The following is a 25,000-nucleotide window of genomic DNA, read 5'->3' on the forward strand; positions in this document are numbered from 1 at the left end:
TTATCATAGAGAGACCTAACAACAGACTGTGCTGGCCAAACTCAGAAGAGACAATCTTTTTCAGTGGTTGCATCACATGCTGCTTTGCGCCAATGATCAGTTACAGCGATGAGTCAAAGGAGAGAAAGGATTGACTACCGCATAGTATATAGTATATGGGCATAAGGGGGCCAAAAGTCTTGGACACAAGAGAGAGAGAGAGAGAGAGAGAGAGAGAGAGAGAGAGAGTATTGCATCTTAATTATTTCTCTGTGTAATCAGTACAGGAAGTTTACTTACCTCTGAGTGAACAAGTTCATTAATACCATTTTGTTTACCTACAAAACTAAGACGCTATAAGTCATTTTCGGTTTTGTTCTATTTTTATGTATGATTACTAGCTGAGACTCATTTATAGATCCACTTTTTTCTTGCTCTTGACAGAATTAGGAGTGATTAGACTCAAGAATTTGCCGCTGCTTGGTAAGAATGACACGATATTTGGTGAGTATCATGTGTACGGTGATTTGTGTAGTATTTATTTTCATTCTTTTTTCACATCATGTCAGGTGTCCCACAAGAAACTATTTTCTGTTCTGTTCTTTTATTATGATGATTAGTGGTATGTTAGATCACCAGACTCGTTTGAAAACCATGAAGTCTCTCAAAATGAACTAGTATTTAATATAATCTGCCTTGGGCTGGGATGCAAACAAACACGGCAGCAATTAACAGGGATTGCTCTGAACATGTACACGTTGGTAGGAATGAAGAAACGTATGCTACTGTTAGATCCAGAGAGATACCATTACGATGAAGCACCAATTGAAAGATCTCGGTGTCATCATTTCTGGCAACTTTACATAATCTACACATATCGATAAAATCAAAGGAGACCTCGGCAAGCACACAGAAAAGATATTCAGAACACTATCAAAAAGGTATATCAGCACGATTTGTATGCTATGGGTGGTACTGATTATACCGATTACATATTACTGCTCCTTAGTAATGTTACCGTATCAATCTAGCTATGTCTATGTGGATAGACAAGAGGGAGCACCAGGCTAATCATTTTCATGGCAATGGAACTTATAGTGGCATCCAACGTTGGGGCGACAAAACCCCCACACGACAAAACCCCCACCGACAAAACCCCCTCCGACAAAACCCCCTCCGACAAAACCCCCTCCGACACCACACCGACAAACCCTCCGACAAAACCCCACCGACAAAACCCCCTCCGACAAAACCCCCACCGACAAAACCCCCTCACGACAAAACCCCCTCCGACAAAAACCCCCACCGACAAAACCTCCACACGACAAAACCCCCACTTACAAAAGCACCCACATATCGTTCAAAAGAAACTTATCGAAACTTATGAAAAAATAAGATTATAAAGTCAAAATTCATTGATTTTTAAATTTCTATTAAAAACAAGTTATCAAAGTTTACAGATTTTTTAAAATCCTTTGATAAAAAAATAAGATTATAAAGTCAAAATTTACATATGCTTAAAATTTAGTATACAAAAGATGTCAATGTTAATCTAAGATTTGTAAGAACCTTTGTTAAAGTAAATAAAATTAGAAGTCACATATGTAGAATCATCGCATCTTTTGTAGCAAATATAATTATTTTCTCCTCGAGTCATAGTCCACTCTCCTGAAATTTTCAAGTCCCTCAAAGATTCTTGATTCTTAGGGCGTCCTTCTTGGGGTTTTCTTTGAACATATCTTTTAAATGTATTCATATTTCCCATGGCAAGTCTTCCTTCTTGAGTCACACTCTCCAACGAATCCGTTACAATGGGACCAGTATTTCCTCTAGTTGATTTGGCCTGCTGATAGGGGGTCGTATGCATTTTTGCTACTTCCACTGATCCTTCATCTCGCTCATGATTATGTTCTAAACTTGAAATGACATCCGAGATTTCTAAATTTGCTGTTTTTTTTTTCCGTCACATCCAAACGCTGATCATCTAGAACATTCCCATCTCTTCGTAGTAGCGTATAAACTTCATTGCACAGTTTCTCTCCACCTTTATTATTACGGATGACTTACATGATGGGCAAACAAATAAAGGAAAGTTTATTTACTCTCAACCTAAAGCTACGTTTCAAGAGAAAGATCTTGTAATCATTGTAAATAGCTACCAAAAGAGAATTATCAATACAAATGTTTATAGATAGTTTGCTAGTTAGCAGTTACTAATAAAGTAACATCGTGTCCTTATAACCACTGTGAATAACCATCGAATAACGATAGGTAATTTGTTAGTGGAGGTTTTGTCGTGTGGGGGTTTCGTCGGTGGGGTTTTTGTCGGTGGGGGTTTTGTCGGTGGGGGTTTTGTCGTGTTGGGGTTTTGTCGTGTGGGGGTTTTGTAGGTGGGGATTTTGTAGATGGGGGATTTGTCAGGCATTCGCATCCAACATGGGTAGAAATGCTGTAAATGTCCGTACATCTAAAAAAACAATGTGGGCTCAGTCCCAAATCTTCCAAGATGTTCATTAAAGCCAGAAACTTTTACCCTTCAATTCCAGCTACTTTACATCATAACCTGCGGAAATTGCTCGGCCATGATTTGTTTGCACGGCCTTCGGCCTATTTAGGTTTGTGTCTACTCTAATGAAGCTGCCCATATACACAATTAAGCATAAATTAGACAAATTCCTGGGTAAGTCAGTTCTAACTCGATGTTCAGTGCAGAAGTCAATTTCGACATTATTGGAGTTAATGACTAAAATAACTAATATTAAAGTCAACACAAGGGACCTCAATGACGATGCATTGATCTTCAGATAGTTCCTACCTCAGTGTTTGCCAATCTTTTATCTCCCAGGCTCAGCACTTTCCAGGAACAACTTATGTCCCACTAGTGGCTGAAAATTTTTTTTAATGATAACTTTCATTTTTAATTTTCTGTTGATTAATGAATACAAAAAAAGTCTAACTAACATATTTAATGATTTAAAAAGAATAAGGGAATCATTCTAGTTCAGTAAGAACTGCATCTCATCGACAAAGGAATGTTCTTGGATCCCGCGCCCAAACCCCATTCAAATTTTCCCAGGCTTCGCCGGTTGGGAATCACTGTCTTCTTATAGTAATTGTGTTCAATAAACCTGTTCTGTCCCACAGAAAGTTTTCCTCCTCATGGTGATTGCGGTGTTCATATACGTTTTACTCTACATGCGTGAAAGCAGAGGGAACTACATTTTATCGAGAACTTTCTTTTCGTAAGTTACAAGCGGCCTTTTTATCATAATGACAGAAATAGGTTCTTAGAAACCCTTTTGTAATTGTATTGGTGATGAATGACTGTGTCTTCCATTATTTGCAGGTTGAGTAGCAAAAGTAAGAAATTGAAACTTAAAACATTAAACAGATCGTTTTGTTCAAAATGATTTCTTCTGAACCATGTAGTATAAATAAGAATTAATTTTTGGAGGAGAACGTGCAGTTTCATTTCAAATATTTTTAGTTATGTCGAAGAGCATAAAACTTATTTTGTCCTTGAAACTTTGATCACTATGAACCTACCTAAGGCCATTTTTCCAGCAGCATGAAAACAGTAGTGAAGAAGAAAGTAATAACAGAAGTTTCATTTTACCACAGAGATAATGCTACTAGGAATGGCTCGTGGCTTTCCTTTGAGTGGCTTCCTGGAGGACTTCTGAACTGGAATGCAACAGACACTTCCATTTCGACAATACCAAATGCACTTGAGAGTCATTTGGTCCCTCTTAGAGGAATTGGTGATTCTTTTTTGCCCTTCGAGAAATTGAATGAAAGCAGCTCTGAAGAGGCAGCTGATGGGAATCCACCTCTCAAGAAGATACTCTTTTGGAATGATGTGAGTAGACTCATTCAGTTTTCTAAGAAACGTTTTATTCACCATTAATGTGCATATAAACCTGGCAAACTACGTATGTAATATTCTTTTTGTCTGTTGGATTAAAAAGTTTGCTTCTGAAACGGGGTCTTGTTTGGAACACATGTCTGATATAATTTGCGTAGAATTATCTTCTTCCCTTGCTTGATTTGCTTTTGAATCCATACTTGAGCTGGACATTTATTTTTGTCTCACATCGAAAGTCTTCTCTCGCACGTTAGCTGTTATCGTGTAGACCAATGTTTCTTAACCTTTGCTGACCCAGCACCCCCTGTAGTAAGGCTCCACAGTCCAGCACTCCCTGAAGTAAGGCTCCGTAGTCCAACACACCTTGTAATTAGGCTCCATGGTCCAGCACCCCATTTAGTAAGCCTTCATAGCATAGTCCAGCACCCCTTTAGTAAGGCTTCACTGTCCAGTACCCCTTGACATCCGGTTACTGAGATTATGTTTGCTACAAAGATAAAATAATAATAATAATTTATTATTATTATTATTATTATTATTATTATTATTATTATTATTATTATTATTATTATTATTATTATTATTATTATTATTATTAGATATTGAGGCTGTTTATATTTTTCATTTGTACTGCATTTCCATCCCCCCCTAAAATTAATTTCAAGACCCACGGCAGGTGATTGCAGCCCTGGTTAAGAAACACTTGTAGACTCTCGTGACAAAGCATCAGTGTTGTATGCTCTCCCCCGAAAACAGTTCTTCGGTGACAAATCACAAGGCTTTGGTTTTGGTCGGGATCCTTTCGTCAAGTCCGGGTGTCGAATCAGCACTTGCTTCACGACGGCAAACCGCAGCCTGTTTTCGCTGGAGGAGGTGGATGCAGTTGTCTGGCACGTCAGGTCCGGTGATCAGTCCTTCCCTTCCAAGAGGTAGGAGTTCAGTCACTTCCAGTCAGTCATTAACAGAGTTTATTGAATAGCGCTTTCGGTTCATGTGACCATCTTTAGTCGGTCGTTGCCGATAGTATAATAGAAATAATACATTATTTCGCTTTTCCAATCAGTCATTATGAGCAATATATAAAACGCACGTCAGTTTAATTTGATCCTTTTAATCTTATTAATTTTTAGCCGTGAATAGAAAATCTTTCATTCAGTGTCACTGAGTTCATGATAACCCCCAATAAATATCAGTCATTATCAACAATGTTGCATTTGGAGAACACTCTTGTGTCATGTTGCCCTTTCCTTCCGTTGGCGGTAATACTTGAACAACACTTGCTTCATTTAGCCATCTGTTGTTGGGCGCAGAATTGATGGAAGTTTTATAACCTAAGTACAAGGTACGCTGTCGGAGTAAAATATTGTTCATAATTGGACGTGCTCCTTTATGAGGTTTTAAATAAAGTTAATCTTCTTATCATAAATACGATAATAGAATTGCAGGTTTGATATCCTTTTTATCTGAATAAAAGCTCATGTATTGGAAGTGCCGATAAAATCCTTTTTTGTGTGTGTGGACAGGTCTCCACATACCAGATACATATATTGGCTTCTAGAATCACCGATGCATGTGCATACCAATCTCAAAAACTTGACAAACGTCTTCAACTGGACCTTCACTTATAGGCTAGACTCTGATGTTCCTACTCCGTAAGTTAAATGCCTGTTTTTTCTTTTTCTCTTTAAGTTTCAACAAGCATCAACCCCCTCGCCCGCCCGCCGCACCCCCACCCCCCGCCCCAACAATAAACGTTTGGTGCTCTCTCTCTCTCTCTCTCTATCTCTCTCTCTCTTATGTCAGTTTTCTGAAAATTTCATTCGTACATAAATCATCTCGTGTCAGATTAGTCTTGCTCAAATCTAAATATCCTTCGACCTATTATATCCCAAACATGAACTGCATCCAATGCGATATATGTGTTTGCTTGAGTTTGATCTGTTTGAAATCACCACAAGTTAAACGCAATTTCAGAATATCCAACCCCCTCTACCATGTTAGCAAATTCGAACATGGTAGAGGGGGTTGGATATCGATTCTAATTACAAATAACCGAGTTCGACGGTGATTTGTAAGGTCAGAATCTGTGTAAACTTATAACCGCACTTGTTAGCCGAATCGCTAACGTCAATGTCGTCCTGATTTCGTCCCTGTCCGCTGGACGGTGGTTCGATCCCCTGAGGGGACGAGTTTATTATCAACTAAAAAATTCCCCTTCGGTTTACATATATGAGAATATATCAATTCCGAGGTAGAGTGAATTAGATATTAAAGGACATTGTAGCTCGAATGATTTATATGAATCACGGTGATATGATAAATATTCATATATATACGTATGTGTGTGACTAATTAACATTATCATGGATGAAGTTTGGCAAGATGATAGTAGATGTAGTTTCAAAGCTGTGGTGTAAGACTATGGGATGTGAATGGGAGTGTGGAATGGGTGATGCAGATAATACAGTGGAGAGTGGGGTTAGTGAGGAGAAACTGCAGACTAGTGAAAATGTTCATAAGATGAGACAGTTAGAGCAAACGTGGGCAAGAGGATGATTATGAGGGTAAATGGGAACCAGGAAGAAGAAGCAATAATGCTGTTCAGAGGGAAGATATAGTAGCTTTGTGGAAGTAAATATGTGGAATGATGACAGAATGAGAGAAGAGGGAATTCACAGGAAGGGTGAAGCATGGAAGGTAGTAGGATGTGTGGAAAGTTAGAGAGGAAACTTGGAGTGCATGTGAAGGCCAACGTTGAGATGTATTAAGCAATTGGTGAGGCAACTCTCATGGATGTAGTGCAGATGGTGATTGTAAATGGAAGAAAAAAAGTGTAAGCTAAATTATAAAGGAATTGTTTATAGCATATATGTATGATAAGAAAAATTGAATGGGTGATAATTATTGTTTGTCAAAGGAATGTCAAAAGGAATGGAAAGGTGAAATAATAGGTCAGGGTTTGAGGATGGTTTGTGAAGAGATTAGAGAGTGACACGCTTGTGAAAAGGTGCGCAATTCGGATGTGTTGGGAGGAAGGAGGCAAAGGGGACTAGGAAGGACTGGATAAGTGGTGTGAAAGAGGTATTAGAAAAGGCTTCAGCATCCAGGCAGCAAGAAATAGCATGGAAGATAGAGGTGAAGAGTACAGTGTGTCTTGTGATCTGAAGCACTAACAGTGAGCGTTCTGTGTAGGTATATGAAGAAATAACGTGGAAGTTTATAGTGCAGGTTCTTCATCTACGGTTTGATAATTTAGGGAAACTGCTTCGTGTTGAAAAATACGTTCATGCAAATGACAGTTAAATGAGAGGGTAGGTTTCACCCCTTAAGCCGATTTGAACTTGAGTCGAAGATGCCTTGAGATACATTCGCAAATTACGTATGTCAGTGTGACCAATGCACCTTCCTGCTGTCGGCTTCAAGCATCTGTCTTGGAAAGAGCTCACTTGCCTGTTTAGTTGATACTGTAAATCACTTTTCACAGGAGACAAATAAATGTTATGTGACTAATGATTACATGAAGCCTGCATAATTGATGAAAATTATTCTCATTTACTTGCTGGTTATACACTTGTAGATGATGGATAACTTACAGTGGTCTTTACTTGTTGATTGTTTGTTACTTGCAGGTTTGATAGGGTGTACCGCTTGCGAACACCTGGGCCTGTACCTGCTGGGAGGAATTATGCCTCTGGCAAGACAAAGTTGGCCGCCTGGTTTGTCTCTAACTGCCATACCAGATCTGGCAGAGCAACGTAAGTCAAGAAATCACATGGCTGTCTTTTCAAATATTTAATAACTACATTTTGAGGATAACTGGAAATTTTGAAAGAGGGGTTTCAGTGTATTTCAAGTTTTTCGTCTGTTACCAGTTACACGTCATTTTTCAGTATAAAATCTTGGCTGTGCATTCCATTCTTATATTTTAAACAATGTTGTTACTGTCTTTGTAACACACTCGTTACCACAATTGAATTTCAAACTAACGCGGCACACTTCCTGTCCAATTCGGCGTTGTTGATCATTACTTTTCTATTAGCTCGACTTGCACAGTGAGGATGATATGTATCATAGGATGAACATTTTCATCATGAAAACCTCATTGTGATATGTGATGTATGAGTGTCAGGGTTTTCTAAGAAAATGATTAGATTCCTTGTAGTGTCAATCAACTGTTTTCATTATTTAGAAGATACATCCCTACCAAAACTAATATTTACTCTGCCACAAATACGGATGCGGATAGAGATATGCGGATGCTCTACGGATGCAGATGCGCATATCCAAAACATCTGTAATATTTGCTTTGTCACAAATACGGATGTGGATACAGATGCGGACTTACTTATCAAAAGCGGATGCGATTACTAATGTTAAAAATTATATAGATGCTCTGCGGATGCAGATGCTTATGTCTAAAACATCTCTAATATTTACTTGGCCGCAAATACGGATACGGATACAGATGCGGACGTTTTTAGCTATCGAGCAGATGCGATTACGGATGTTCCATGGCTGAAGACACTCGATACACCTTCAGTCTGTGCATCCTTAGCATTTATCTTTTAATTACACTGATAAATCTTGTGGTGTCCGCAGGTTGGTGAACACGCTCAAGAAGTGGATACCGATTGACGTTTACGGAGGTTGTGGTCAGCACAGATGCCCCAGGAGTGAAAATTGTTACAAAATGCTCGAACGGGATTACAAATTCTACTTTTCTTTCGAGAATTCCATCTGCAAAGATTATGTCACCGAGAAAATATTTAACGTTTTGAGGTGAGTCACTGTCATTGTTTCACAGCTCATTTCACTTGGCTGCTTACACTGGTGACGTCATACAACAACCCCCCCCCCCCCAACATTCTTATAACTACAAGAATTATTATGCATGTCTGAGTTAATGGAATAGAATAGAATAGACAATTGTAGACGAAAGGCCAAGCACTGGGAACTGTGAGGTCTTTCAGCGCTGAAAGGGAAAACGAGAGGTAAAAGGTATGAAAGGTGTAACAGGAGAAAAACCTCAAAGCAGTTGCACAATAAGACAAACAATTGGAGAAGGTTGAAAGTGAGCTGGAAGGAAGAATATGAACGGAGGTACATTGAAAGGAAAGAAAGGGGTTGCAGCTAGGAGCTGAAGGGACGCTGCAAAGAACCTTAAGTGATACCTAAAGTGTACTGTGTGAGGTGTACTGACGGCACAGTCCCCTCATGGGGAGGCTTAGTCAGTGTATACTAATTGCAGTTCTGATTAATGTGGAACATTTGTTTTAAGTGACGCTCTGAACGGGTGAATAGTAATAATTTTATGTAAATTTAGCTAAGAAGAGAATCTCATCACACTACACGGAGCGTGCGAGTGTTTCTGTCAAATTTATCAACATTTTCCTTTTATTGGATCTTCCTTAAAAAATTATTTTCAGTACAAGGAAAAACTTATTTCTAAGGCCGATGACCATAGAGTTGCACTGCCAAATTTGATGAATAAATCAGTTATTCATCAAATTTATCAGCATCGTTACACCCTGAAGATGTACTCAGATTTTATAACATAATTACTTCCCTCACTTCTCCGTGGGGGGTTAGTACCGTCAGTGCACCTCATGCAGCGCACTGTAGGCATTACTTAAGGTTCTTTGAAGCGTCCCTTTGACCCCTAGCTGTAACCCCTTTCATTCCTTTTGATGTACCTCCGTTCTTATTATCTTTCTTCCCCCTTTCCACCCTCTCCTAACAATTGCTTCACATTGCAACTGCGAGGTTTTCCTCCTGTTACACCTTTCAGACCTTTTTAATGTCAATTTCCCTTTCAGCGCTAAATGACCTCACAGGTCCCAGCTTTTGGCTTTTGCCTTAAATTCTACTTTTTTTTACTTCACTCACTTGGGTAGCTGGAGTTTTCAAGCGGCACATTCGTAGAGGACTCACGTTAATGATGTTACATTACCTCACCCGTAGCTTGTAAACAGTTAATGTACTGTGAACTGTTTTTCAGGTTTGTGGAATTTTATTAATTCGAAATGCCATAACATACATTAACATAATTCTGGAAATTATAATAGTCTGGATGACAAATGAGTATTCTAATGATGCATGTGACTGACGCAATATCTTTCTGGACCTATTCCTTGAAGGGCAAATGCCTGAATACTGAACAAAATCTATTTTTGGGCACATGTTACTTAGTGCTCACGTAAGAACAAGTAGTGGGCGTGTCTTTGCACGGAGTTTCATTTTGTTCCTATTTCTAAGGTGCAAACATTTATTAATGAAAACATTTCAATGTTGGGTCTGATTACGGTAATTTGAGGGAAATAACCCTTCTGTATTGTATGTTACTTGGAGTTTTGCACATGCTGAATTTCTTTAGTTTTAAGCATAATGGATTTCTTTTTCCCTTCTACTTCTAAAGTCCCAGTGTAGGCGTCCTTCTTTCTGAAACAAATATCTCATATAATTTGCCAAAGTTACCTGGAATAGTGTGTTCTGTAGTACTGGGTACTCCAAGCCATAACAAGATCATTCATTGATCTTTAAGTGTTCTGCAAGATTTGCGAGAAATGTGTCATGACGTATGCTTTTGTCGAAAGTATTTAATAAGAACTCAGATTTATAACTTCTTGGTCTGTGGTTAACAGTATTATTTCATTAAATCCGTCAACCCAACAACTCCTGAAAGATGTATCATGTAGCTTCAGGGATAGACATGAACACTACTTAAACTCTTACATTAAAGTTTTACTAATAACTTATCTCTTTCTGCGTTTCTGTTATCTTCTGTAACTTCTTTCAAATGAACACCATATTCTTTGGAAGCTTGAATTTCAGGTCAATGGCCCCTGTAGGCTTGTTCCATATGAATAAGGTGTATCTTCTGAATACTGATAATGAGAATAATATTGTACTTTCAGGTATAATGTTGTACCAGTGGTTTATGGTCTTGCAAATTACACGGCATTTTTACCTCCTAAATCTCACATTAATGTTCTTGACTTCCCAAGTGCCGAGAGTTTGGCTAGGTATCTTCAGTATTTAGATAAAGATGATACAGCATACAATGAATATTTCAGGTAAGTTTGTCGATGTTTTATCACAATTATTATTATTATTTTTTTGCATTTAGATGCAGTTGTAGCAAAGGCGTGAAAAAGAAGCTGCATCTACAAATTTACTGATTTCAGACAACAAACAGACAGGTCAATAACCCTTGCGAGCAGAAATGTAGTGCCTGACACGAGGCAAACATAACATAGGTGACACTACAATCACATGGAAGATGCACACAAATTGACAGTATACAAGACACGATTGAAGCTATGGCACATATGGCTGAAATGCTGACATTGTAATGCATGTGGTAATAATGATACATTTAACATAATAATATGAATCAAAACATATGTACAAAAGATGCATGATGTGTTTCTTGTAGTATATGGTCATTTAGCGAGGTGTGTGGGTCTGCATTAGACCCAACAGGTCTCCTCCCCTTGGAGAGGTGTTCTGTTGTAGTCTTCTGTTGTAGGTCGGTGTCTGGTAGGTATGCTGGCTTTAGGCAGTAGATGGAGACCAATGTAGTTCTGCTGTCCACTGTCATCTGGTAGGCTTTATGTCTTCTCTGGGTGATAAAGTATGGTCCCGAGTAGGCTGGGGAGAGGGGGCCCTCTGTGTGTGTCTATCAATATGAACGCATATTTTGCATCCTGCAGTTGGGTGGGGACGTAAACTTTCCTGACCATGTGGTAAGTTGTCTTGGCTAGCATTATTTGTTCTAATATTTTACAGGTGTTGGATGGGGATGTTGGGCTTGTTTGATTTTGAAAGATCTGCCAGTAATTTTAGTGCTTGGCCGTACAGGGCTTCTGCTGGAGATGCGTTGAATGCCATGTGTGGTGATGTTCTCAGGCCCAGTAAGACCCAAGGTAACTATTCTGCAACTTCAACTTTGACATCTGGCAGTGTGTGATTCTTTCAACGACTGGCCTAGCCTTCCAATGATACCATTAGCTTCTGGGTTGTAGGCCGTCATGTGTATGTATTATCTTCCATAAGGTGGATTTGAAGTTGCGCCCCCTTCCCCCCCCCCCCCCCCCCCCCCCCCCCCCCCCCCCCCCCCCCCCCCTGTTACTCGTGTTGATTTGCAGGACTCGGTGTCTGCTGGCCCTTCTGATGAGAGCTTTCTCACAACTCTCCACCATCTGTTGCTGTATCAGTATTTCTTAGGCCACCTGGTATTTCTGTCGATGATGGTTAACAGGTATCTGTACCTCTCAGAGGGAGGCAGAGGTCTCACAATGGATGTTGGTGAGACGGCAGTGTGTGTGGAACTCTCCTATTCCGGTCTCTACGTGGCTTGTGATTTTAGATGTCTGACAAGGAAATGCATTCTCTCATACAGTTTTCTATGTCCTTTTTTATTCCCCACCAGATGTACCACTCTGCTAAAATTCAGCAGTTGACCGCCTAATGGTTGGGACAGGTTGTGGGCAAGGGTGAAATCCTTTCTTCTGAGGCTTTCTGGCAGGTAGGGGCGAGGGCCAGTACTTGTTTTGCGGGTGATAGTCGTCTCTCCATTGTTAATTGACAGCTTGCTCCATGTAAGGGTGGGGTTGTCCCACTGCACACACTATAGATCCTCGTCGTCTCTTCACGCCTATGCTATTTTGGGATAGGCTATCCTGAGCTGGACAGTGTTGACACAATTTCGCGAAAGTGCATTTGCCACGGTGTTTGCTGAATCCTTCATGTACTTGATGGTGCAGGAGTGTTCTGGTATTGATGATAGGTTTCGCTGTTGTCCTGCTGACTGTGTCTACTATCTGTGAATATGTGCAACAAAGGTACCCATCGCCATGTTACTTGCTTCCATCGTCAAAGTGAGGGACCGTAGAGGTTGAGGAAATATTAATGTGGTTGCAGAGGTATTTTCTTGTTTTGCTGAAAGAAATGCATTAGCTTAATCTTCTGACCAATGATTTTAGCAATATTTGGGATACATCAGTGATAATTAATTAGTCCTGGAAATTTTTTGTACTGCTTTAATTGTTGGTTTTTGGAAGTCAGTGCTTGGGGAAATTCTGTTTGTGGATGGGGGCGGCCGGTCCCTCTGGGTTCCTGTCGCATTCCGTGTCTGTTGACTACTGGGACCATCTTGCTGCTGCTGCTGCTTTTGGTGGCTGGGTGGGCTCCACTGTCTTGGAGGCTATATGCACTGTGACAACCAATTTTAGGAATTCTTTGATGTGTAAGGAACTTTTTATTTATTTATTTATTGTTTGCTGTTCCCATTACTGATGTAAAGAAGTTATTATTGTTATCTTTGTAATGTTTGTTATAATAACGTTTGTGGCTTCTTCTTATTTGACTTAGTTTTATAGTTCCTTTATAGTTGCTTTATTGTTTATTTCTTCTTTGTTATTAGTTGTTAGTCTCAGGAGGACAGTGCAGTTTTCTTACTTCATTGACACAAGTAAAATAATACAGTGCATATTCAAGTTAAGTAGTATGACTACAAGTCGAAGTATGAGCCTTTCTTGAATTTTCTTAACAACCCACAACTGGTGAGGCTCTCAACCTCACTCCGCTAAGGCTCTCGGCTATTCTGTTTCTTCTCTCCCTTCGAGCTTGCTTCCTCGAAGGTTCTTCAAAGGAAATTGTCCAGCCCACCAGTAGGCGGGCAATTGCTTCTGTTCCGCCTTGTAGCCATCGTTATTGGTTGAAGATTATCTAATTATGTCCCTTGGGTGGGATTAATTGACTTAATCCCTCCTTTGTTGGTGGGACTACTGACGTCACCGGTAGTCTTCAAGTTCTGGCGAAAGTTGAAAGATCACTTCACAGGTGAAACAGATAGGCAGTTTTTAATGGTTGCGCCTAGATTATTTTAGCACCAGTGTTTTGACTACAAACTCATGACACTTCCTAATCGTTACTCTCTCTCTCTCTCTCTCTCTCTCTCTCTCTCTCTCTCTCTCTCTCTCTCTCTCTCTCTCTATGTGTTTATCATTTGTTTATTGATGGTTCTCTCTCATATCTTTTTCTCTCTTTTATATTTACACTATTCCTAACTAATATTCTCCTAGCTATCATTACAGATGGGCATGGTTGATGAATTGGGCATGGCCATCACTGTTTGGCAGGGCAGTTTTGTGAGGAGCACCTCTCTCACAAGGTCTAAGGTTGACTCAGGTTGGCCATTTGTGGCAGCTAGCGTTATGAGCCACTGCAACTGCTTGTAGACATGCGATGGCTGCTCATTCCTTATAGCTGTCCGAACATTATTCTGGAATTTTTGGCTCTTTGGGTAGATGGCATGCTGAAAGATGGCTTAAGCTGGTCCTACAGTAATTCGTAGGTGACAGGGGTTTGAAGTTCTGCAAGCCATCCTGCAATTTGCAATTTGCTTGAAAATGTCGTCTGGCAGGAATTCAAGATTGGTGTCTACTTTGCTTGCTGTCAATCAGAAGATTTTCTCTGCCCTGAAGAACCAGGCTTCTGGGTTATGGGGCGTGAATGGAGGTAGACATATGGAGGCAGCAGCAATGTTGTTGCTGGAGAGGTTGGCATCATTGGGGCTGGCTGGCCTGGTCATCTCTGGGGTCCCCAGTGTAGTGAAGTTACCAGTAAGAAGCTGCATTTACAAACTTACTGATTTATTCACTGATTTTTTCTTGTGAGTGGAAAAGTAGTGCCTGACACGAGGCGAACACAACAGAGGTCACAATACAATCACTTTGTTTGTTAATGGATGTAAAGATGCATACATAAATTGATATACAAGGCACGACTGAAGCTGTGGTACATATGGCTGAAATGCTGACATTGTAATTCATGTGGTAGTAATGATACATTTCACAAAACAATAATATGAATGCAAATATATGTACAAAAGATGCATGACATATGTTGTGTTTCTTGTGTAAGCACGTTTGGCGTGCAGAGATGTTTGATGTGAAGAGATTAGCTGACCAGGTAAGATGGAGGTGTGTTTGTCCGCATGGGGCCCTACGCATGTATAATATATAATTCATGTAAAAAACTGTATACAGACACTATCCTGCTTACGAACATTCAACAAACAATCAGAGATACAAACAATCAGAGCTACAAACAAACGGGATCACAAATTAGAACTATGTTCAGAGCATCCCTTTTGCTACCGGTATTTTCAAATTTTGTTTTGTGCATCTATTCTGTACATACTGTACTGTACGTACAGTGTATTGTGTTTTAGAATGAAAAAAACGTACAGTGCTATGTTGATTTTATATCACACTGTACTTTAATAGGCATGAAGGGTACAGTAACCAGCTTACAAACAGTTTAGCATATAAACAGCTGTTCGGAATGTAACTTATTGAGAAGTAGGGGGTGTCTGTACATATTTTTGCAGCATTAAGTTGGCTTTTCAAGAAAAGACAACGAACAAGGCTACATTTCCACTTTTAGCTGTTGATTTTAACCCCTGCATAGATAACATTCACATCAACATCCCCTTCATGCACCTACTACAAAGGAGGCACCACAAATCCCAACTTATCTACAGCCTCCCTTCTCAGAATTCTTGCCCTGTCAATCTGGTTCTTCTAATTCTTCTGGTATCCACAGGAACCAAGCTAATACTATTACGTACTGTTCTGTAAGGGGTTGTGCAAAGCCCTTTTCATGATTAATGCTTCTACATATGAAATTTCCATGATATCCCTTATGGTATTTCTCACTATCATGTCATCTAACTCTAAATATTCTTTTAAAATTTTATCACCCAATCAACAAAGTCTTCAGATACAGTTTCATTGTCATACCATGACTCAAGTTCATGTAGCAATATACAAGTGTATTGAAATTAGAGCCCTCCCCCCACCCCCCACCCCGCCCTCCCTAGAGCAAATGGAAAGTTATGAAGTTTTCTGTTATAGCCTATCACCAAGTACATTATCTTAAGTTTCTATTAATCTATTTTTCATTTAACATTTGTTGCATTTTCAGACTGAGTGACTGAGTTAGATACAGCCATGGCTAACGACTCGGAGGAAATCAGATGGATTGACCGAATCCGGGATACCTTTGGAGAAGCCAGGGATGCTGGCGCATCCTTCATTTCATGTTCCTGGATAGCTAAATACATTAAAAGAGATGAATCCTTTGTTAAAAGAAACTGGAACAAAAATCCATATGACTGTCATCGCTAAAAGAGTGAGAATCTTGGAAGGCCTGAAGTCCTTTCTTAGGAGTCGAAAGACATCATAGGTGAGGCAGTGGGTAGACCAAGAAAGTCTTTATGTAAATTGGCACTGAACTAGAAACAAAAAGGGGAAAGAAGAGAAGTTATAGTTCTGTATATCGTGAGTTGAAAAAATCTGGTATCAAGCCATTTCATGTTATCAGCAAGCCCAACATCACTCAGCAACACAGAGAAGACTGTGCATGGTTTTGTGGTTCATTTCTTAAAGATTGGGATGAAGATGACTTTCTCTATGTTGCCACATCAGATGAATTCTTCATTTACACAGTCAGGAAGCCAAATCATAAAAATGACATCATTTGGGCTGCAAAGCTGGATGATATCAGCGATGATATGTGCTATCGCCGAGTTGTGAAATTTCCTGAATGTTTGGGAATTTTTCTGTTTCACACCTAAATTCTTAATGTGGATAATCAAAGAAAATGGAATCATGGAATGGCGAATTCTTCAGAGAAACTGTGCTTACTGGTGGAGTATTTCCTTTCCTCAAAGATTCTGAAAATGTGTTATCTGTTGAAGATGTCACATTTTTGCATGATGAGGCACCATGTTTCAAGGCTCTCTAGACACAGAAGCTGCTTCTAAAACAGTTGTATCAATTTCTTTTCGTCAAGTGAATTTCCAGGTAGCTCTCCTGACCTTAATGTGTTTGAAAACATTGGTAGTATCTTAAAGGATCGTGTTGAAGCACACACAGTGAACTATGATGGTATACCAAGCCTCGACGACCTGCGAAGAGAGGTGACCGAAGTGCTCAGGGAAATGGAGTTTGAGTCTCAGCTTTTTTGCAAGTTGTTGAAATCATGCCCCTCAAGAATGCAGGCTGTGTTACAGGCAGATGGAGGCCACACAAAATATTAAATATTCAGAGATAAACATAAATAAATACCTGTTCTGAAATACTTTTGTTTTTGTCCATATCAATTTTAGTTTATGCTGTAGAGGGGGCCAGGGTGCGGGCTCTAATTTCGAAACACCCTGTAGATTGTACTTGACTTATGTATAATCTTACTTTTGTATGAAATTTCAGCTAATTTGATTTCCAAATCTTCATCCTGCTTATCCATTCTTTGATTTGTCATTTCAGTCTTTTTGTAATTCCCAGTTCAAAAGAACATATACTGGATATCATTGTTAGTAAAAGATTTAAAGGTTCAACATCAGTAATCCTATCTGAATCTAACATTCTTTTGAGATTATAATGACAACATGATATAAAATATAAACGGGATATGGTAATGAGGAAGTTTGACAGTGCCTTAAAGTAAAGGTGAAAGATCTTGCACTCTGCTGTTCCAGTTTCGTTGTGGCCATATCCTCTATTTCTATGCATATACAGTATCAACCCAACTTAACAGAAACTTTGTGGGACTAGTTTTCTGATAAGTATCAGAGCGTTATGTAAGAAAGACCCTATATTATAGCCCGCACTAGAATGTTTCCTCAATGTTTTACCGCTGACAGCAATTCCACAAAGTTTATTACCTAAGCAACCCTGTACATTGAATTTAAGAGTGATCTAAAACATTTATGACATTATAATGGTAGCCAACCACAAAATGACAGTATTGTAGCTGATAAATACAGAAGTGAAGTCTGCTAATTGAAGTCTGTTATGTTTAGGTATCTTTATATATATATATATATATATATATATATATATATATATATATATTATATATACACTATATAAAAATAGATATATATATATATATATATATATATATATATATATATTAATATATATATATATACTATATCAAAATTAGAGGTAGAAAGTTTGGCTCGCTGCTGTAGACAGGGTTGGAATGGTACTACTTATTCTCGGTGGAAATAAAACAGCAGAGATATGATAAATCCCTGAGTCACGTTACAAAAATCCGCTTCCAACAATGAGGCACGTGGTAGGTTATCTGCAAGTAGACTGCATTACAACATAAATATGCGGGGACTGCTTTCACAAAATATTAACATGATCCCTTTCGCTGGAGTTACCCTACAGAGTAATCACAGGGGTGTAGGCTAATGGGTTACACAAGGAGATGTTACGTTATGTCCCGTTAGCAATGGCACCACTATTCACAACGGGAATATTTAATTACTGAAATATTACTATGGGAGGAAATCTTACAGTATCACAAATGCAAGAGGGAAGCATATTACTAAGTACAATGACTGGAAGTGATCGTTGAGGGGGGTGGACCAAAGTTGCTTGTAGCAATGAAGTGGAAATGCACAGTAGTAGACGTGAAATTGATTGACTCCCTTGAACCATTACTTCACACATTACCTGGCAGGTATGATTTGTCCGTCTTCAATGGTGGCAGTGATAGAGAGAACACACAGGGGAGAGTAAAGTCATGTATTGTCTTAGCAAGGAAACTGGGGGGAGGGAAGGGGGAGCTCTGCCCAGGTACGACAAGCGATCTCATGGATGGTTGGCGATAGTCTGAGGCTTGTTCCTTCTGTTGCGACCCCTTTTATCATCTCAGTCCTTAATTCGGCGCAGTAGAGGGCAGATGTTCCATGTAATCCCCTGATATTATGGCGGCCTCGAATTCAGCGTGGTTAACATGCGGCTAAGATAGCGGCAGCTTAATGCTTTGCCATTCAGATAGAGGGTACTTGCGGAAGGAATGGCTAATGGCAGTCTTTCGGAAGGAACAGCTGTGAGTCTTAGAGAGATCTTTCATAGAGGTAGTGGAGAGTCATAGAGTGGCTACTGCCTTATGGATTATCAATTAATATGAATAATTGATGTTATTTTGACTTGGGGATGTTTATAATTTAGAACAATGTATATATATATATATATATATATATATATAATATATATATATATATATATATATATATATGTATATATAAGTAACATATAATATATCTTTTTATTATTATTAATTAATATTATTATGATATTCTTCCCTCCATTATGGGTATGTTCTTTTAATTGTTTTGTTTACTTATATACCATAGTTTATACAGACACACACACACACACATATTATAATATATATATATATATATATAATATATATATATATATATATATATAGAGTCCGAAACAAATACGCTTGTGTATAGACGTGTTCTGAAGAAGGTTAAAATTTACGAGCCGCAAGAAACAACGGAGAATCACAATTGTCCCCTTACTTTTGAAACTATTGTCAGGATATCAAGTCTTGGGAGCAATTTATGACATTGAAACTGACGATAAGCACAAGGATTACGGTGTTTGAAGAGAAATTTTTAGAAAATACAGCGTAATACACCTGGTACTTAACAGCGGAACATTTGGCATCAAATAGACTAATGCTCTCTTTCCAGGCAGGAAAAGTTTTAGAGCAAGATGTGTTTATTCCACTGTGGAATGTAAGATTTACATTCAGAGTGATAATTGTAACCTGACAGCTAGCTGTCTTTTTCAAGTGTGCCATCAAGCTCAAAAGTCTAATCACTTCCTGTTAGTTACGTGTATATTCAGAAGATATAGATAGAACAGATTTTATTAGAAGGGCAATTGAAATATAAACTGAAAGTTTAATTAAGGGGGTTCATTTCAATAGTACTTTGTTTTCTGGACGTTACGAAGTATGAAAGAGACAGATTTACAATTTAGATAACACGCGACATATAAGATCGAGGCTTTGCTGAGTGGCCAGCGAAGGGAGCGACCTGCTAAAAATCAAACCTCTCGTCTCATATAGAGTGTGAGGTAACTTCACGTGGGAAACGACAAATTGACGTTTTTTTTCGTATTCAGAGTGGAACAAGAAAGGAATTTCGATATATTTTGTCAAGAGAAACCTTGCAACGGTTTAACTGATTTTTTCTTACCACGCTTTTTTTTTCCCCCAGGTGGAAACCTTATCACAAAGTACTATCAAATTCTGGAGAGGGATGGTGTGACATGTGTGCGAAACTTCACGAAGACCAGTCTCCGAAGGTCTACGACGACATAGACAAATGGTACATCACAGATGCAAAGTGTCTGACCGATCAGTCGCCGGAGATATCGAATTTCGTTAGTGGAATTCCTATAGGGGACGGCGTCGACCCCAACAGGATAGTTCGACCTTGAAATGATACTCGTTTCCTCAGTATTGGGATGAACGAAATGCAAGAAGTTCATCACTCCGATTTGTGTAAAGAAGTCTGTAAGTTTATGATGTAAACGTGTTTGTATTTGCGTCGTAGCTGTGTTACTTTTGGATGCTCAATAAATATTACTTTGAAAAACTGTGTCACTTCTACTTTTCCATGATTCCCATTGCAATCTAACTTCCTAAAATAGAAGGTTCGTTAGATTTTTAAACAATGGATGAAGTCGCCGGATTAATCTTGGTCAGACTTAGGCCTACCTGGGCAAGATTAAAAGCACGTAAATAAAAGCCAGCTATCTCAAGTATCCTATAACCCCCACCCCCTTCGTCCCCAATCCCCTCACTATTCTGTGTTAAAGTGGATGAAAACTTTGGCATTAAATTTTCACCACTGATTTTTATACACGATAGCATACTTTCAAAAATGATGGCAATATAAGAGAGGATCGATGTGGCAATTCCTTCTTATTCTTTGTTGAAGTTTGGAATATAACTTCGGCACTCAGTTTTCATCATTATGAATCTGTATTTCTATGGTACCATACTTTCAAAACTTACGGCAATATAAGAGAGGGTCGATACAGCAGTTCCTATGCAGAGGGATGCTACTAACTGGCCACTCGGGTAAGAGATGGTCATTCTAAATGAGTTTATTATTATTATTCAGAAGATGAACAACCCTGTTCATATGGAACAAGCGTGAACTATCCTTGTTATTATATGGATATGCTCTCTCTCTCTCTCTCTCTCTCTCTCTCTCTCTCTCTCTCTCTCTCAAGAGGAAAACGAGACCGTTAACGTCATGTTTAGAGTAGAGCTAACTCTCTTTTTCATGGTTGAAAACTAATCAAACGGTCGAACCGCCGACGGTATGTCAAAACCGTTATTTGACGAAAGGCTTAAAATTGACAATGCTTAATGAAAGAGGAGTAGAAAGTAACTGCAAAACGTTTCTGCGAATTCGGTAGACGTTCAGCTCAAGTGGAGAGTTAAGTACTGTACTGAAAGTTTGTATTTGAAATCAAACGCCATGATTCAGACTTTCCGGGTATTTTTGAGCCCGGGTCGCAAACAGCGTTGCCGTTTTGAGGAATTTCGTCTACTAGTGTGGCTTTCTGGTGACATCTGGCAACCATCCATGGCTTTTTCGACCACAGGCCACGGCACTGAGGAATAAAATTCTTCACTTGGCCTTTTCATGTTATTATTATGAAAATAAAGTTATAAAACACATCAAGCTTATCTATACAAATGAATTTTATTGAAACCCTTTATTTTTCTTCGTCAAAAAATACTTTATGCTAAGCTAGTGACGTGTAGTTTTTTTTACGTCACGAAAATTAATTCTACATCGGAAAATACGCACCCTAACCATTAAATCATAACTAACGTAAAAAAAAGAACTGCCTATGGCGACATTGCTAAAAGCCACTGTTGTGAAGAAAAAACGACAACGTTGGTCGCAAAGACCGAGCCCTAAGTTTCTCTTCAGGTCTTTGCAAAGACGTTCTCGTGTGTTCCCAGTCGGGTTTTATAGGGCTCCACCAGCAAGTGTTGACAGAGACACACACAGCTGCCGTCTGCTGTTTTGAAACTGGGTTTTTGTTGCTGTAACCGGTATGTGTTTTCGTCCCCAGGATTGAGTGCTAAAACGACACCGCTCCAGTAGCTTGTTACATATTCTCTGTGGAAGGTGGGTCTCGTGCAAAGTTGGTTTGATCTGAAGGATGTGGCTGACCTTTTCTTTGTGCAATTGCAAATCTGGTGAACGGAAAAACAGGGCAAATGGGCGTTCTGCTTTATTAGTTAATATACATCACTCACTTATTTCTAGGCTATAGAATGAGCAAAGTAGAAATGCACAACCTCATAATTTTCTGAATCAAATGGAGGTTACCTCTTAGGTTTTCGTGTCTTAGTGTGACCCACTGTCGCTCGCACCATACTCTTAATGTTTAATGAAATTTTCGCTAATGATCACCGGAGTTGAAGTAGTTAGCTTCTCGCGGTCACCCGTTCATATGGAGACCAGACTAAGTGGTACTTTCACTAAGCTACTCTCCCCGAAGAGAGTTATTGCCGTACTTAGGTTCTTTCAGTGGCCCTTCGTCCCCTAGCTGCAGCCTCTTTCATTTCTTTAACTATACCTCCATTCATATTCTCTCTCTTTCATCTTACTTTCCACTTTCTACTAACAATTGTTGCACAGTGCAATTGCGATCTCATCATACTTTTAAAACCTTATTACTGTCGGTTTCTGGTTCAGCGCTGAATGACCTCATAGGTCCCAGCACTTGGCCTATGGCCTAAACTCTATAGATTGAATTCACTAAGCTACTTGAGACTGGCAGGAAGGTACGAATTCTCATGAGGGAGTTGAAGACGAAAGTCGAACTCCTGCGTCTTCTTCTTTTGATTTTATCCATTACCTCTTGACCGTTTTCGTTCCCTTTATCTGTCGGTCTGTCAGCGAGATCTACTGAAATCTTAGGGCATGAATGCTGCTGAGCTGTGGGGAAAGGTACATTGTGACGGGAAAAATGAATTCGCCTTTTGTTTGGGTTCAAATCCAGATCTAGTTGCAGGATTTACTAGCTCTCTGTTTAATGTCTGTTTGGTTTTATTCCTCTCTTGTAGACGAATTTAGTATTGTGGATTAATGTGTTGAGTAGTTTATATATATATATATATATATATATATATATATATATATATATATATATATACATATATATACATATATATATATATACATATATATATATATATACTATATATATATATATATATATATATATATATATATATATATATATATATATATATATATATATATATATATATATATATATATATAATGCAGGTTGAAAAGGAGTAGCCCAGTGAAAGTTTTAAGAAAATTCAAGCAAAGTAGGTACTCATTATGTAGAAGAAGGATAATTAAATGAAAAAATAAGGAAGGTAAATAATTTTCATAATATGAGCTAAAGATAACATAACAATTATAAAAACATCAATGGGCGCAAAGCCTTATCAGTACATATATATATATATATATATATATATATATATATATATATATATATATATATTAGCACTTACAAAAATTATTATGACAGAATCGTTAGAAGGTAGATGGTAAGTTGCAGATGAAAATGTTTCATGATGGAAGAAAGTATTTGCTTTTTAAAAAGCTTCATGATGGAAGCGAAGTATTTGCAAGAATATGCAAATACCAAAGACAATTAGGTGTGAAAGTTGGCTGAAGCCAAGATTGCGTTATTTTTTCGAGGCCCGTGAATATCTTTGTGTCTGGAGTGGTGCAGGACGTCAGAGTAAAGGCAGTAGATTCAGATGCAACGTTGCAGAGGTGATGCCGTACTTGATGGTGTTGCATACATTACAGGCGAAGTTGTTTGCGGGAGAAGAACGTTGAGAGTGAGTGTGAGCGAGAGAATAATGCCGTGATAGAAAATTAAAATCGGGAAAAAGGAGCAATGAATGTTAGCATGTCTGGTAGAGAATTGGAATATATGAAGGTGTCATGGTATTCTGGATTAAATGTAAGTGATGATGTTAGGGTGAACAAAAGACTGGGAAAGACTTGGGGAGATTTTTAGGCTGAGGTTGGGATGTGTCTGAGATGATTGTTGAGCTAACTTGCCCTTATGAAAACCAAATGTGGACATTGGATGCGGATGAAGGTGAAATATTTGAAACTGTGGAGGGGAACTGATCGCTTATGCGCCAAAAGAAGAACTGAAAGCGCGAGAGATGAGGAGAGTCTCAGAAATTATATAAACGTTAGCTTAGGTGGAGGGATGAATCGGTGTTTTGAGATTATTAGGTCATGTTGAAAGAATAACGGCCAGTAGGTTGGCGAGGGATTGTTTGGAGGAAGGAGAAAAGGGAGTCCTAGATATTGATAGATAGGCGGGCTGAAGGAGTTATTGGAAAGGAAGGTCCTTGGTATAGAATGGCAAATGTTATGGGAGTTATCTGTGGATGGAGCTCATCAACGATTTGATGGAACATGAATGTGGCAAATAATCGTTGCGTCTTTTCTTTCGTCTAGAGCTACCCCATTTTGGTAAATAGCTTCGTTTTACAAATGTTTTTCTGTATATTGTAGTCATACTGTAGTACAATACAATAGTATTATTTAACGGTAGAACACAATGGGCTTAGATTAGTCAGTACTACATGTGTCGATCAAGTGTTCTTATGTAACAGGTGCGTGAGAGGTTGGAGGGTGCAGGTACAAAGCTGTGTGGTCTATAGTAGATGTGCTAGGGATACAAATTGGAAGAATAGGAATAACTGGTTTAGAAGGGAATTAATAGAGAGAAATAATTTTCTTAATGAAAGTAAAGTCGTATTAGAATATGTTATGATGATGTGATGTGAAAGTGGCTGGTTTGTATAAAATGGTTATGTCAGTATTGAAAAGGAACCGGAACATCTGGTAAAACGTTTTGTACCACGCATGCGCAGTCCTGAGACAGCACGTGCGCTGGGAACATAGGTGGCCCGGAAGGCGCCGGCGGATTTAAGTAGGGGGCATATGGTCACGTGCCCGCCAGCCACCCCCCCCCCCCCCTCACCATAGATATGAATAATACAGCATTATTTTCTTTCAATAAATCATTTTTAGTAGCTAACATTTGCTTAGTTAATGATTATTTCAACAGCAACAACAACAACTGTACAACAGTAAAAACAACTACTACTGTTACCGTGTACATATGAGTGTGCATACATATATGAAAATTAATATATTTACTGCACAAGTTGCTCACATACACA

At 38.8% G+C, this 25,000-nt stretch overlaps 1 protein-coding gene across 1 annotated transcript in view; it reads left to right on the plus strand.

Annotated features, from left to right (window-relative positions):
* LOC135205955 (alpha-(1,3)-fucosyltransferase C-like) overlaps nucleotides 1-20,296 on the plus strand; it is a 32,423-nt gene extending 12,127 nt beyond the window's left edge. Inside the window, exons 2-10 of the mRNA XM_064237143.1 lie at nucleotides 424-483; nucleotides 3,124-3,221; nucleotides 3,601-3,838; nucleotides 4,601-4,773; nucleotides 5,368-5,496; nucleotides 7,474-7,599; nucleotides 8,444-8,623; nucleotides 10,759-10,917; nucleotides 19,950-20,296. Coding sequence (XP_064093213.1) covers nucleotides 469-483; nucleotides 3,124-3,221; nucleotides 3,601-3,838; nucleotides 4,601-4,773; nucleotides 5,368-5,496; nucleotides 7,474-7,599; nucleotides 8,444-8,623; nucleotides 10,759-10,917; nucleotides 19,950-20,172 — 1,341 coding nt within the window. The 5' untranslated portion in view covers nucleotides 424-468 and the 3' untranslated portion in view covers nucleotides 20,173-20,296. The remainder of the gene's footprint in view (nucleotides 1-423; nucleotides 484-3,123; nucleotides 3,222-3,600; nucleotides 3,839-4,600; nucleotides 4,774-5,367; nucleotides 5,497-7,473; nucleotides 7,600-8,443; nucleotides 8,624-10,758; nucleotides 10,918-19,949) is intronic.
* Nucleotides 20,297-25,000: the final 4,704 nt, after the last annotated feature.

The sequence above is a fragment of the Macrobrachium nipponense genome, chromosome 29 (genome assembly GCF_015104395.2).
Source record: "Macrobrachium nipponense isolate FS-2020 chromosome 29, ASM1510439v2, whole genome shotgun sequence".
NCBI classification, from domain to species: Eukaryota; Metazoa; Arthropoda; class Malacostraca; order Decapoda; family Palaemonidae; genus Macrobrachium; species Macrobrachium nipponense.